At 42.3% G+C, this 16,679-nt stretch overlaps 1 protein-coding gene across 2 annotated transcripts in view; it reads left to right on the top strand.

The window, feature by feature from the left end:
- The window catches only part of LOC111976264 (rab11 family-interacting protein 3-like), a 107,479-nt gene that overhangs the window by 5,844 nt on the left and 84,956 nt on the right, over positions 1-16,679 (top strand). For both annotated transcript variants that reach the window (XM_024005042.2, XM_024005041.2), the window contains exon 2: positions 14,994-15,087. In XM_024005042.2, the coding sequence (XP_023860810.1) occupies positions 14,994-15,087 (94 nt within the window). The remainder of the gene's footprint in view (positions 1-14,993; positions 15,088-16,679) is intronic.

Below are 16,679 nucleotides of genomic sequence, written 5' to 3'. Positions count from 1 at the left end.
AGACAACAGGTGGAATTATAGGCAATTAGCAAGACACCCCCAATAAGGAGTGGTTCTGCAGGTGTGACCACAGACCATTCTCAGTTCTATGCTTCCTGGCTGATGTTTTGTCACTTTTGAATGCTGGCGGTGCTTTCACTCTAGTGGTAGCATGAGACGGAGTTCTAACCCCACACAGTGGCTCAGGTAGTGCAGCTCATCCAGGATGGCACATCATGCGAGCTGTGGCAAGAGGTTTGCTTGTGTCTGTCAGCACAGTGTCCAGAGCATGGAGGCGCTACCAGAGACAGGCCAGTACATCAGGAGATGTGGAGGAGGCCGTAGGAGGGCAACAACCCAGCAGCAGGACGCGCTACCTCCACCTTGTGCAAGGAGGAAGCAGGAGGAGCACTGCCAGAGCCCTCAAAATGACCTCCAGCAGGCCACACAATGTGCAAGTGTCTGGCTCAAACGGTCAGAAACCGACTCCATGAGGGTGGTATGAGGGCCCGACGTCCAGCAGGTGGGGGTTGTGCTTACAGCCCAACACCGTGCAGGACGTTTGGCATTTGCCAGAGAACACCAAGATTGGCAAATTCGCCACTGGCGCCCTGTGCTCTTCCACAGATGAAAGCAGGTTCACACTGAACACATGTGACAGACGTGACAGAGTTCTGGAGACGCCGTGGAGAACGTTCTGCTGCCTGCAACATCCTCGGTTTGGCGGTGGGTCAGTCATGGTGTGGGGTGGCATTTCTTTGGGGCTGCACAGTCCTCCATGTGCTCGCCAGAGGTAGCCTGACTGGCCATTAGGTACCGAGATGAGATCCTCAGACCCCTTGTGAGACCATATGCTGGTGCGGTTGGCCCTGGTTCCTCCTAATGCAAGACAATGCTAGACCTCATGTGGCTGGAGTGTCTCAGCAGTTCCTGCAAGAGGAAGGTATTGATGCTATGGCTAGGCCCGCCGCGTTCCCCAGCACCTGAATCCAATTTGAGCAACATCTGGGACATCATGTCTCGCTCCATCCACCACGCCACGTTGCACCACAGACTGTCCAGGAGTTGGCGGATGCTTTACGTCCAGGTCTGGGAGGAGAATCCCTCAGGAGACCATCCGCCACCTCATCAGGAGCATGCCCAGGCGTTGTAGGGAGGTCATACAGGCACGTGGAGGCCACAGCACATACTGGGCCTCATTTTGGACTTGTTTTCTTCAGCCTGTAGTGTGGTTTTCCACTTTAATTTTGAGTGTGACACCAAATCCAGACCTCCATTGGTTGATAAATTTGATTTCCATAGATCATTTTTTGTGTGATTTTGTTGTCAGCACATTCAACTATGTAAAGAAAAAAGTATTTAATAAGAATATTTCATTCATTCAGATCTAGGATGTGTTATTTTAGTGTTCCCTTTATTTTTTTGAGCAGTGTATATCCAAAATGTCCATTTTATTTGGCGCGTTTGATCCAGTAAAACACCGGTTCCAAATTGTGAAACGTCACTACAAAATATCTCAAAGGTTACCTKTAAACTTTGCCAAAAAATTTCAAACTACTTTTGTAATACAACTTTAGGTATTTTTTTAACGTAAATAATTGATAAAATTGAAGACRGGATGATCTGTGTTCAATACAGGATTAAAACCAACTGTAGTTAGCTTTCTGGTCACGGCTTCTAACAAACAGGACACTTCGAGTGACCCTTCTTCAAGATGGCCGTACTTCTTCATTACACAAAGGAATAACCTCAAACAATTTCTAAAGACTGTTGACATCCAGTGGAAGCGGTAGGAACTGCAAGAAGGTCCCTTTAGAAATCTGGTTTCCMAATGAAACTCATTGAAAAGAGTGACCTAAAGAAAATCGGAATGGTTTGTCCTCGGGGTTTCGCCTGCTAAATAAGTTCTGTTATACTCACAGACATGATTCAAACAGTTTTAGAAACTTCAGWGTGTTTTCTATCCAAATCTACTAATAGTATGCATATCTTATCTTCTGGGGATGAGTAGCTGGTAGTTTAATTTGGGCATGCTTTTCATCCAAAATTCCAAATGCTGCCCCCTACCCAAGAGAAGTTAAGCAAAMATTTCAAAAAAACAGTTTTTGCTTTTTCATTATGGGGTWTTGTGTGTAGATTGATTAGGATTTTTTTATTTAATCAATTTTAGAAAAAGGCTGTAACGTAACAGTGTGGAAAAAGTCGAGGGGTCTGAATTCTTTCCAAATGCACTCTATATGAGTGTATGTAAATTGAGTGTGTCAGTATAAATATATGTGCATATTACATGTGTGTGAGCAAATGGAGTGAGTGTTTCTTTGTGTGTCGGGGTACTTGAGTGTGCATAGAGATGGAGCACAGTTAAAATTGTCCATGTAGTCATTTTGTTAGCTACAGTGCCATCAGAAAGTATTCACGCACCTTGACTTTTTCCACATTTTGTTGTTACATCCTGAATTTGAATTGAGATTTTTTTTTGTCACTGGCCTACACACAATAGCCTATACATTTTATAAAATGAAAAGCTGAAATGACTTGAGTCAATAAGTATTCAACCCCTTTGTTTTGGCAAGCCTAAAGAAGTTCAGGAGTGAACATTTGCTTAACAAGTCACATAATAAGTTGCATGGACTCACTCTGGGTGCAATAATAGTGTTTAACATGATTTTGACTATCATCTCTGTACCCTGCACATACAATTATCTGTAAGGTCCCTCAGTCGAGCAGTGCATTTCAAGCACAGATTCAACCACAAAGACCAGGGAGGTTTTTCAGTGCCTGGCAAAGGACACCTATTGGTAGTTGGGTAAAAATAAAATAATAAGCAGACATTGAATATCCCTTTCGAGCATGGTGAAGTTATTAATTACGCTTTGGATGGTGTATAAATACACCCAGTCACTACACAGATACAGGCATCCTTGGAATGTTTGGGGCAAAGCCAATACAACACATTACTGAGTACCACTCTCCATATTTTCAAGCATAGTGGTGGCTGCATCTAGTTATGGGTATGCTTGTCTTTGTTAAGAACTGGGCAGTTTTTAGTTTCTTAGCACAGGCAAAGTCTTAGAGGAAAACCTGGTTCAGTCTGCTTCCCACCAGACTCTGGGAGATGCGTTCACTTTTCAGAAGAGAGTGAATGTTCCGGAGTGGCCAAGTTACAGTTTTGACTTAAATCTGCTTGATAATCTATGGCAAGACTTGAAAATGGTTCTAGCAATGATCAACAACCAATTTGACAGAACTTGAAGAATTTTAAAATGAATAATAGGCAAATATTGTACAATCCAGGCGTGCAAAGCTCTTAGAGACTTTCCCAGAAAGACTGACAGCTGTAATCTCTGCCAAAGGTGATTTTAACATGTATTGACTCAGGGGTGTGAATACTTTATGTAAATTAGATTTTTGTATTTCATTTTCAGTAAATTAGCAAAATGTCTGATCATGTTTTAGTTTAGAAATTATGGGGTATTGTGTGTAGGTGGGTGAGAATAAAATATATTTAATCCATTTTGAATGCAGGCTGTTAACACAACAAAATGTTGAATAAGTCCAGGGGTACGAATACTTTCTGAAGGCACTGTATTTTTTGTTGTTGCTATTTAGCAGTCTTATGGYTTGGGGATAGAAGATATTCAGGAGCATGTTGGACAGACTTGATGCACCGGCGCTGCTTGCTGTGCGGAAGCAGACAGAACAGTTTATGGCTTGGGTGGCTGGACTCTAGTGCTTTTCCGGGCCTWCCTTTCACACTGCCTGATATAGAGGTCCTGGATGGCAGGGAGCTCGGCCCCAGTGATATACTGGGCTGTCCGCACCACTCTCTTTAGCGCCATGCAATCGAGGGCGGTGCTATTGCCATACCAATGAATGATGCAGCCAGTTAAGATGCTCTCAATGGTACAGCTGTATAGTTTTTTTTCTTTTAGGATTTGAGGGCCCATGCCAAACCTTTTGAACATCCTGAAGGGGAAGATGCGCTGTCGTGCCTTCACGACTGTGCACGTGTCCGTGTGGACCATTTTAAGTCCTTAGTTATTTGGACACCGAGGAACTTGAAGCTCTCGACCCGCTCCACTGTAGCCCCGTTTCCTGTAGTCCATGATAAGCTCTTTGTTCTAGCTGACGTTGAGGGAGAGGTTGTTCCTGCACGTCATAGCCAGGTCACTGACCACCTCCCTGTATGCTGTCTGATCGTTGCCAGTGATCAAGCCTACCACTGTCGTGTTGTCAGCAATCTTGATGAATGTGTTGGAGTAGTGCTTGGCCACGCAGCCGTGGATGAACAGGGAGTATAGGAGAGGACTAAGCACACASCCCTGTGGGTCCCCCGTGTTGTGGGTCAGCGTGGAGGTGGTAATGTTGCCTACCCTCACCACCTGGGGTTTGCCCATCGGGAAGTTCAGGCTCCAGTTGCAGAGGGAGGTGTTCAGTCCCTGGGTCYTAAACTTCGTGACGAGCTTGGTGGGAACAATGGTGTTGAATTCTGAGCTGTAGTCAATGAACAGAATTCTCATATAGGTATTCCTATTWTCTAGGTGGGTGAGGGCAGTGTGTAGTGCAATTGAGATTGCGTCGTCTCTGGATAAGTTTGGTTGGTACACAAATTGGAGTGTGTCTGGAAGGATGGAGTTGATGTGTGCTATAGCCAGCCTCTCAAAGCACTTCATGATTACAGATGTGAGTGCTACAGGGCGGTAGTCATTGTGGCATGTAGCCTTAGAGTTATTGGGAACAGGAATGATGGTGGCCATCTTAAAACKTTGGGAATACAGATTGGGACAAGGAGAGKTTGAAAATGATTGTGAATATACCTGCCAGCTGTTCTGCGCATGCTTTGAGAATGCCTTCAGCTGTATAGTTGCGGGTGTTGACCTGATTTAAAGACCTTACTCACTTYGGCCTCGGAGAACRAGATCACCCAATCCTCTGGGTCAGTGGCGGCCCTCACACCCGGCACAATGTTGTTATTGTCAAAGCRTGCATTAAGTTTGTCTGGTAGAGAGGGGCAGATCACTGCTGGGTCTTACATTGTAATCCGTAATGGACTGTAGCTWCTGCCACATGCGGCTTGCGTCGTAGCCTGTGTAATTTAATTTCACCTTATTCCTATATAKTCCTTTYGCTCGTTTGATGACTGCGGTGGTCATAGCGGGACTTCTTGTTCCTGTCCTCAGCTGTAGCCTCAGGGTTGTCTGTGATAGCCCTGTGTGCGGTAACCCTGTCCTTTAGTTTAGCGCCAACCTCAGAGTTAATCCAGAGCTTTTGATTGGGGAAGCAGCGAACCTTCACCATGAGGACAACGTCGCCGTTGCCTTTCCTAATGAAGCCGGTGACTGAGGTGGTTAGCTCGTTGACGTTATCGGCGGAGTCTCGAAACGTATTCCAATCASCGCTAGCAAAGCAGTTCTGTAGCATAATCTCTGATTCTAGTGACCATTTCTCAATGGAGTGAGTCATGTKTACTTCCTGTTTGAGCTTTTGTTTGTAAACAGGAAGCAGGAGTATGGAGTCATGATCCAATTTGACGAATGGCGGACGAGGGAGGACCTTGTATGCTTGCTTGTGGGTAGAATAACAGTGGTCTAGGACTTTGTTGATAGAAGTAGGACATCGCGTGTCTGAATGACACGGATTTAAAATCACCGGCAACCAGAAAAGCAGTACGTTTTCCTGATTGTTTATAGCCTCGCACAGTCCRTTAAGTGCCAGCTTGTTATTTTTKGGTGGAATTTATAGAACAGCACAATAACAGCTGAAAACTCCCTCGGGAGGTAGAAGGGTCTGCATTTGACCATGAGGTATTCCAAGACTGGTGAACAGTGGGTTGACACTTCCACCGCGCTCGCGTCAGCACACCAGCTGTTTTTGATGAAGAGGCAAACCCCTCCCCCTCTCAATTTCCCTAACTACACTGTCATGTATACAATACAGTAGAATTACATGATATTCATGTTCCTTATTATTTACTTTGAATTATCAAACTTCATCCAGATATTACACTATTGATRTGCATGGAGTAAAAAATGACTAGTTAGCTTGTATTCTCCGAACAAGAACACCAGTTTAAAATAGGTTATGGTCAAGAGAGAAGGAAGTGGTGGCATGTTAGAGCACAGACATGGTTCTAATTTCAGTTGTGCTCATGAGGACCCCCATAACGATTGAAATGTCCACGTGGCCCCCCTGAAACATATTGTAACATTGGGAAACCTCAGTAGTCAATGTGAGGTAGGACCCTGAGCGCAGGAGTAGACTATAATGAACATTGGGCTTTTGCTGTACTTTGTAAACATTATCAGAACAGGCATTGAATGACAACAGAACAAAATATGGACCCATTCTGTGATAATTATTATATATATTTTTTAAATCCTCATCCTCACTTTGTCAATGTCAACATATTGCTGCTTGCTCAGCCTCTGCTTGCTAAGCTCTGTCTTTGGTCTTCATCACACAGCCCGGGAGTCCTCAGTCCTGTAAGACACATGAAATACATACTGTAGGTAGGTTGTTGAATTGTCATCGTCTGTCATGGAGCTGGTTCATACATTACCATTTAGCTGTTTTCAGTTTAGCCCACAGATCTGAGAATCAGCCAGGGATTAGCTCTCTCTGTATACAGTCAAGACAGTGCTGTCGGGTTCCTACCCACTGTATGCATCAACACCCAGGTCAATCCACCCATGATTGTTYAGCGTTTTTGTAGTCCTGACTTTACTTCACGTATTGTTGTAGGGATTTTTATCAGGTTTGGACAATCATGGACAGTGACCTGATTTGCATTTTTTGGGAGAGAGAGAATCCTATCTGTTTTCTGGGCGTGTGTGAGTTATTTACAGTGACATCGGCAACTTTCACAATAAGATACAGAAATAAATGTGTACACTGCATTTTTCTGGACAAACTTCAGTGAGGCTGAATTGTTGTTGAATGTTGACTCCTGAAACACAGACACAAAGGTGGAGTTTGTGAATAGACACATTTTCTGTCTTTCATGGATCAATGTATAGCCTACATTCTATGAACTTGACAATGACATACTCAAGGGTTATCCGTGGAGCGGAAGGTGTCTGTTTGGCCATGGTTTCACTCTTGTGGCCATGCAGAGCAGAGGAGGATGGGTTGGGTAGTGTAAGAGAAAATGGCATAGAGGCAACACTAATGTTAGTTCACACATTTGGTGCCTGTTGGATAGGACAGAATGTTACTACTCTGCTAAACACAGAAGTTAAACATTTAGGGATTAACGAGTTTTACTAGCTATATACGCCCAATCTCATCTTTGAAAGCGAGCTAGCTAGCAAATTAAACATAATTATGTTTTGCCCTTACAACTTTATCTGAACTGTAGTTAGCATGTTTTGATATGTGCAGTATTTTGTATCACATTTACCAGCAAGCACATATTCCCTTTGACAGCTAGGTTTATTACTATAGGCACCTTACAGTTTTGGAGACACCTTGGTGTTTGATAACATAAAAGCGGTGCAGTCACGTTAGTACTGGTAAAGCTGTGAGTGTGTGTGTGTGTGTGTGTGTGTGTGTGTGTGTGTGTGTGTGTGTGTATATATATATATGAACTTAGCTACTTCATATGGATTTACTTCACCACCGCACTGTTACCTATACTATAGCTAGCTAAACTTGTTAATGACCCATAGGCATTTGTAGCGCTTCCGTGCATAACATGTCTTCAGAAACGGGTCTGTATCCCAGCTGTGCTGACATTTCACCTATCCACGTCTTCACCCACTTTTGATGTCACACGCTAGCTATCCAGCTAATGTTATCAAGGTGAAGTTAACCATGAAGCTAGTCAACGTGTGCCTTGCCAGCCTGCATACTATAGCCAAGTGTACATCAGTAGCTCATMAGAATAATATTAGCTTTTTTCTTACTCACCGTTTCAGTCAGACCATACAACAGCTCCAGATTGAACTAAGTGCATTATAGACAGCAGTAAGATGTAGCACCAGGTTGTAAACAGGAAGTAGTCAGTCCACACAAGTACAGTTGTCGGAAGTTTACATACACCTTAGCCAAATACATTTTAACTCAGTTTTTCCACAATTCCTGACATTAAATCCAAGTAAAAAATCCCTGTCTTAGATCAGTTAGGATCACTACTTTATTTTAAGAATGTGAAATGTCAGAAAAATAGTAGAGAGAAGGATTTATTTCAGCTTTTATTTCTTTCATCACATTCCTAGTGGGTCAGAAGTTTACATACACTCAATTAGTATTTGGTAGCATTGCCTTTAAATTGTTTAACTTGGGTCAAACATTTTGGGTAGCCTTCCACAAGCTTCCCACAATAAGTTGGGTGAATTTTGGCCCATTCCTCCTGACAGAGCTGGTGTAACTGAGTCAGGTTTGTAGGCCTCCTTGCTCGCACACACTTTTTCAGTTCTGCTCACAGATTTTCTATAGGATTGAGGTCAGAGCTTTGTGATGGCCACTCCAACACCTTGACTTTGTTGTCCTTAAGCCATTTTGCCACTACTTTGGAAGTATGCTTGGGGTCATTGTCCATTTGGAAGAYCCATTTGCGACCAAGCTCTAACTTCCTGACTGTCTTGAGATGTTGCTTCAATATATCCACATAATTTCCCCCCCTCATGATGCCATCTATTTTGTGAAGTGCACCAGTCCCTCCTGCAGCAAAGCTTTACATTTACATTTAAGTCATTTAGCAGACGCTCTTATCCAGAGCGACTTACAAATTGGAAAGTTCATACATATTCATCCTGGTCCCCCCGTGGGGAATGAACCCACAACCCTGGCGTTGCAAGCGCCATGCTCTACCAACTGAGCCACACGGGACCAAAGCACCCCCACAACATGATGCTGCCACCCCCGTGCTTCACGGTTGGGATGGTGGTGTTCTGCTTGCAAACCTCCCCCTTTTTCCTCCAAACATAACGATGTTCATTATGGCCAAACAGTTATATTTTTGTTTCATCAGACCAAAGGACATTTCTCCATAAAGTACGATCTTTGTCCCCATGTGCAGTTGCAAACCGTTGTCTGGCTTTTTTATGGAGGTTTTGGAGCAGTGGCTTCTTCCTTGCTGAGCGGCCTTTCGAGTTATGTTGATATAGGACTTGTTTTACTGTGGATATATATATACTTTTGTACCTGTTTCCTCCAGAATCTTCACAAGGTCCTTTGCTGCTGTTCTGGGATTGATTTGCACATTTCGCACCAAAATACGTTAATCTCTAGGACACAGAACGCGTCTCCTTCCTGAGCGGTATGACGGCTGCGTGGTCCTATGGTGTTTATACTTGCGTAATATTGTTTGTACAGATGAACGTGGTACCTTCAGGCGTTTGGAAATTGCTCCCAAGGTTGAACCAGACTTGTAAACAATTGTTGGAAAAATTACTTGTGTCATGCACAAAGTACATGTCCTATCCGACTTGCCAAAACTATAGTTTGTTAACAAGAAATTTGTGGAGTGGTTGAAAACGAGTTTTAATGACTCCAACCTAAGTGTATGTAAACTTCCGACTTCAACTGTACATGTTTCGTAGGTGGTTCCAAATGAACTAAAGCCAGCCCTCACAAGACGCGTGTAGTCGGATCTAAATGTACGTAATTTGATCAGGAAGCACACAACATGGATTTCTCTGTTCAAGCTCAAATATATCATACTTTGACTAAAACGATGACTTATTGACTTTTTTTGCAAAATCATGGGTAGGCTCTGGGAATAGTCTTTCGGCTGCAAAAAGTGCATTTTTGTTGGTGTGGGAATTTWATGAACTTTTATGAACTTATGGTAACGGAATCAAACAGAGACTCAGATTTTTCTCTTTAAAATGTATACCAAACAAAAAAACATTGATTCCAAATGTTTATGAACCATATAACTCTATGCACAGGAGGCTGGTTCCAACAGGAATGGGATAGATTAGCAGGCTCTGTTGCTGGCTGACTAATCACCTATTTTAATCCCGTTCCCACATTTTAAAGAGCCCCTGTCACCCCTGTTCAGTACTGTACACCGCCGTAGGCATCTATGGCTCCCTAGGCGGAGTGGTTAGGGAGGATTAAGAGTAGAATGTATCCCCCTGAGTCAGAGAGGCTGTAATCGGTAGGGTACCGCAATCTGCCCATGACCCCATTTTCTGAGAGGGAGGTGGCTGCTTCACTCTCGACCATCACCGTGAGGTACCATATTCTGTTTTTGTGGCACAAGATAAATTAACATGACATTTTATAAACCTTCCCAGTTCGCTGGTGTAGACTAACGCRGTGTTATTCCATGGTGTTTGGTTTCTGATGGACTCTTCCACGTGAAGCTCCGTAGTATCCTTGAGGTTTCCTTGCTTCTATGTTTCTCAAGGATTTGTTTTGGATCGCAAACCAGATTGTGTAGATTGATAACATCAGTGTCTCGCAATGAAATGCGGTATTTACATATCTGGTTTCCAAGAGCTGTGGGCAAGTTTGTGCCCTTCACAGCTAATTCAATTGCTACTCAGATGACCTATCGTGACTATAGAAAGAAAAATAGGCTCAGACTTGTTTGCTTTCATAATTTAGGAAAGTAATCAAGCAGTAGACTTACCTCCAGAATTTGGATAATGATATGTAATGACCTTTTGAGTGGATTTGGGGTTGTTGATTCAAGGACTGTATGCTATCTGGCCTAGTTAATACAAATGTTCCATCCTGTAGGCTAGACAGCCATATAGAGCCCATATAATTTAGCTACCAAGAGTTAGTGATATCAAAAATCCATCTTGGTTTTGTTAAAAGGACAATAGGACTAGGCCTAACCTATATACAGATTAATMTTGGTAATTCCCTCCTTGCTCAGCGGTAATACAAGCTTCTCAGTAATGAGGTTGCAGAAATGCAATGCTSTTTCTGGTTTCTGCACCATAATTCATGTGAATGAGTGAGATGCCATGCCATAAACAAAATATAGCCTAAAAAGGTCCATAAAGGCATTAAGCATAACAGTGTGGGCCTATAAAGCTTGTTTATAGCAACTTATCTTCTGAATGTGGTAAATGTTGTCGTTCCTTGTGGCTTTTTATTGTGCCTGTAAGTTTCACAAATAATTGTATTTTCCTTGTGGTGAAAGCTCTTGGCAAGTCTCGTGTGTGTAACCAAAAATGTTTCACAAGTAGGTCTGAGCAGASGAGAATTCATTTCTAGCCTAGCTAACTTCACACTGCTCGGCCTGTATAGGACATTCCCTGAATTGATCATTGTAGATGGGTGAAGAAATTGCATGTATGGTGTGATATCAGATATCTGATATTTGCATTGTTGTCGTGATTCTTTAATGGGGCCTCAGAGTTGAATGCAAATCCCATCCCGGAATTATTCCAGGAAGAGGAGCTAGTGATCTTGTGGTGTGACAATCAGGCAACAGTGTGGATGAGTGGGAGGAGAGAACAGTGAACAAGAAGAGGACAGATAATACAGTGTCTTCAGAAAGTATTCACACCCCTTGACTTTTTCAAAATGTTGTTGTGTTACAGCCTGAATTTAAAATGGATTAACTATAGCTTTTTTGTCACTGGTCTACACACAATACCCCATGATGCCAAAGTGGATTCATGTTTTATTTTAAATTATTACAAATTAATTAAACATGAAAAGGGGATGTCTTGAGTCTAAGTATTTAATCCCTTTTGTTATGGCAAGCCTAAATAAGTTGAGGAGTAACAATTTGCTTAACAAGTCACATAATAAGTTGCATGGACTCCCACTGTGTGCGATAATAGTTTTTAAAGCTGCAATATGTAAATGTTTGGGCGACCTCTCCAAACTCAAATAGAAATGTATGTCATAGATCTGTCAGTCTCATTGAAATCAAGTCTAAGAAGCGGTATATCTTTTCTGTGCGCTTCTTCTGTGTTTCCCTTTAGTTTTTTACTTTCAGTTTTGTACACTAGCTTCAAACGGCTGAAAAKAAAATATTTTTGTTYATGGAAAAGATATTTCACTGCGATGGTAGAATGATTCTCTACACTATTATTGCTTATTTTGTCACATAAACTGAAATTAAGCGAATGATTAGAATTTTAGCATCCAGGAAATGGTGGCATGATTTCTGCATAGTGCATATTTAAGGTGTTTTAATGACTACCTCATCTCTGTACCCCTCACATACAATTATCTGTAAGGTCCCTCAATCGAGCAGTGAATTTCAAACACAGATGAAACCACAAAGACCAGGGAGGTTTTGCAATGCCTCGTAAAGAAGGGCACCTATTGGTAGATGGGTGCTGGTCTCACCCACTCTCTTACTCGAGGTGTGAAGAGAGGCGTTTCCTGTGTGTTATAGTGACCCTGCCCTCAGGTTGACTGGCCTGTTCTGAGGAGAATCAAGTAAAAAGCTCCATTGCGGGGGAACACCCACTCTCACCTCTGAAATGTCAACCTCCATCTCATTTACTGCTGTTAAAATATCTGCAACCACTTTAAACGACCCATCTATTCACTACCACCCACCCTCTGGTCAACCTAATTTATGGAAGATTTGCATAGCAGAGATGGGGAGCAGGAAGAGCTTGACTGTAAACATTTAACCTGAACTCTTCATCATTTTAGTGTTAAACCACAAAACAAGGCAAACCATTCCCATCTCACCTCTAAATCGTGAGCTGAGTTTAATCGACTAGCTGGAAACATATGTCGGTCTATCACCTTGAGGGTTGTACATCTCAGTCAATCCACAGTTTGCTAAGAGTTTCAGGTCTACAGTCGTGGCCAAAAGTTTTGAGAATGACACAAATATTAATTTTCACAGTCTGCTGCATCAGTTTGTATGATGGCAATTTGCATATACTCAAGAATGTTATGAAAAGTGATCAGAAGAATTGCAATTAATTGCAAAGTCCCTCTTTGCCATGCAAATWAACTGAATCCCCCCAAAACATGTCCACTGCATTTCAGCCCTGCCACAAAAGGACCAGCTGACATCATGTCAGTGATTCTCTCGTTAACACAGGTGTGTCAATCATGKTTAACTGCAAGGAAATGCGTGCCGTCATCATTGCTTTGCGCAAAAAGGGCTTCACAGGCAAGGATATTGCTGCCAGTAAGATTGCACCTAAATCAACCATTTATTGGATCATCAAGAACTTCAAGGAGAGCGATTCAAATGTTGTGAAGAAGGCTTCAGGGCGCCCAAGAAAGTCCAGCAAGCGCCAGGACCGTCTCCTAAAGTACCACCAGTACAGAGCTTGGCCGTCATCATTGCTTTGCGCAAAAAGGGCTTCACAGGCAAGGATATTGCTGCCAGTAAGATTGCACCTAAATCAACCATTTATTGGATCATCAAGAACTTCAAGGAGAGCGATTCAAATNGAAGACTTTTGGAGGATGGCCTGGTGTCAAGAAGGGCAGCAAAGAAGCCACTTCTCTCCGGATTGCTGCGGATTGCAGAGTTCTTGAAAAAGAAGGCTCAACACTGCAAATATTGACTCTTTGCATCAACTTCATGTAATTGTCCATAAAAGCCTTTGACACTTATGAAATGCTTGTAGTTATACTTCAGTATTCCATAGTAACATCTGACAAAAATATCTAAAGACACTGAAGCAGCAAACTTTGTGGAAATTAATATTTGTGTCATTCTCAAAACTTTTGGCCACGACTGTAAGCTGTTAGAGATGGAGCTCATGTTTTCTAAGCAGATCGACTATTTGGGTGTATGTAACCGATACAGGAATGCCCATTCCAAAAAGTTAAAGCCCAGTCAGGGTTGTACTTTGGTTTTGTGTCATCTGTTCTCATGTTGAAGTTGAAGGTTTTCCCAAGGCCTCCACTTGTGTTTTGCACACAAACTTCCCTCCCAGCTTATTGTAAATGATACATGCAGGGAATGACACCGTAATGAGTATGGGACATGTTTAATCGCAACATACCGAATTTGTATCTCTCATTTCTAGGTTAAAGTCTGATCATATTCTGGGTTGCCAAGGGCGCCACGGTTAAAGCTCCAGGGAACGACTTTTTAAACTTAACCCCCCAAAAATGTACGAATTTGGGTCACAACTAGAAGTGATTCTTCTTCTGAGCCTATTCTTAAGAAACCAAAACAATGAAGTGCATTCCAAACATTCCAAGRCAATGTCTTTAAGGCTATAAGGTCTACAATGCTCTTGAGGTCTATGCCTAATACATCATTGGGGTGTAAAGCACACACACTTGTAGGCCTATCTACCTGGATACCACCTCACTTGTTGCCAGGTTACCCCGGGGAATGGATGTGGGACATCAAGTAACTGATTGATTGTACAGTGTCTTGTCATTTGAGTGCCGGGTGCACACTGTGTCTTTGGTTATATAAATCTTTATTGCTGCAAGTTGTGCATTTCAAGTTGTGTAGCAAGGTTTTGTTTCTGTGTGTGTGTGTGTGTGTGTTTTGCTTTATGTAGGCCGAGAAGTGTTGGCCTTGTGTTGAGGGAGGCGAGACACTTGGAGCTCAACCCTGGTTACCTTGTCTGAGGACACTGCAACCCTGTAAAATTGAAGCACATATTTCTATGTACATTTTATAAAAGAGTTAAGAAATCAATGTCTACGTGTGCAGAAACAAATAACTTTTGTATTGGTTCCTATTGTCTCATCTTGGAAAGAAACATACCAGTTGAAGTAGCCTAACCACAGAAGCCTCAGTGAGACAGTTTTGTGATTTTAACGATTTTCAAGGATGTTTTTACAGCCCTAGACATATTTCCATGACGTGACTGAGCTCAATGAAATATCAGTCGTTTTAGGTAGTCCATTTTCAGATGTACTCTGAGATAGCAAAGCCACAACCTTTCAATTTGGATGCTGTCCCCTGTTTCTTAATTCAATTTGCTCAGTTTTACCCTGTGTGCTCATTGCCTGTTACATCACGTTCATTTGGACAGAATGCCATCTGATTTATTCATAAAGCATTCGGGCAACAAAGCTGATTTAATTATAGTGTGAAGTGAGCTTTATGATTGATGTGTTTTGAAAGGTCTCTCATGGTTGTCTCTATATTACAGGTGAAGGATCTGACCAAGTTCCTGGATCCTAGTGGGCTGGGGGTGATCAGCTTCGAGGACTTCTATCGAGGAATCACGGCCATCAGCAATGGAAGTGAGTCAGAGGATCTTCCTTTCGAAGCTGGGATGACGATGATTGCCATCATAGTTGTACTTTTATATGGAAAATTAGGCGGATGTGCTCTGACTGACATGGCCCATTTTGTCCTATTGTCAACATGCCACTGGTGCAGGCCTTTGGAACATCTACATTTTAAAAAGTAAAAAAGATATATGCTGTGTTCGAATACTCATACTACCCACACTAACTGTACTATTTGTGTCATGAATTGAGTATATGGTCATATGTATGGATATAGTTAGTATGCCAAARGTTCCCGGATGTCGTACTAAATTTGCCAAAATATGAAGTATACACGCAAAGGACACGATTTCTGTACTTTAAGGGCCCATAATGCAATTCTTCAGGAAATGGTTGTGGCTTCACATCGTTTTCAGATTTGAAGAAAATGGCAGAAAATATGGAGCCTAAGTCCAATGATAGCGGATACAAATTCATTGCTTTAACTAATTATGACAAATGTTAACAAAATTTGTCGCTGTCCTTAAGAGCCACTTAGCATATCATTACAGCAGTATGTACCGGTATGTTAGCTAGCTATCTAACGTTAGTTGGCTACTTATACATCAAACTTGCCAGTATGTTAACTATAGGCTAACTAACTACCCAACGTTTATTGACTTGATTATTCACATCATTCTTAGCTAAATGGTATAGTYGTTGTGCGTTCTCAATRGACATTCGGGTGCTTTCGTAAATTCGCTCATCTTAAATAAGCATGCCCCATTCAAAAAATGTAGAACCAGGAACAGATATAGCCCTTGGTTCACTCCAGATCTGACTGCCCTTGACCAGCACAAAAACATCCTGTGGCGTACTGCATTAGCATCAAATAGCCCCCGTGATATGCACATATCAGGGAAGTTAGAAACCAATATACACAGGCAGTTAGGAAAGCTAAGGCTAGCTTTTTCAAACAGAAATTTGGATCCTTTAGCACAAACTCAAAAAAGTTCTGGGACACTGTAAAGTCCATGGAGAATAAGAGCACCTCCTTCCAGCTGCCCACTGCACTGAGGATAGGAAACACTGTCACCACCGATAAATCCACTATAATTGAGAATTTCAATGAGCATTTTTCTACGGGTGGCCATGCTTTCCACCTGGGTACCCTTACCCCGGTCAACTGCCCTTCACCCAAATCCAGACAGCTGATGTTCTGAAAGAGCTTCAAAATCTGGACCCCAACAAATAAGCCGGGCTAGACAATCTGGACCCTCTTTCTAAAATGATCTGCCGAAATTGTTGCAACCCCTATTACTAGCCTGTTCAACCTCTCTTTCGTATCGTCTGAGATTCCATAAAATTGGAAAGCTGCCGCGATCATCCCCCTCTTCAAAGGGGGAGACACTATAGACCCAAACTGCTACAGACCTATATCTATCCTACCCTGCCTTTCTAAGGTCTTTCGAAAGCCAAGTTAACTTCTCTAGGATATGTGGGATGCTAACGTCCCACTTGGCCAAAATCCAGAAAAATTGTAGCGTGCCAAATTCAAATATATTACTATAAAAATCAATCTTTTATGAAATCACACATGAAAGACACCAAATTAAAGCTACACA

Source organism: Salvelinus sp. IW2-2015, linkage group LG17, assembly GCF_002910315.2.
Source record: "Salvelinus sp. IW2-2015 linkage group LG17, ASM291031v2, whole genome shotgun sequence".
Taxonomy (NCBI): Eukaryota; Metazoa; Chordata; class Actinopteri; order Salmoniformes; family Salmonidae; genus Salvelinus; species Salvelinus sp. IW2-2015.
This window is presented reverse-complemented; position numbering and strand designations above follow the sequence as displayed.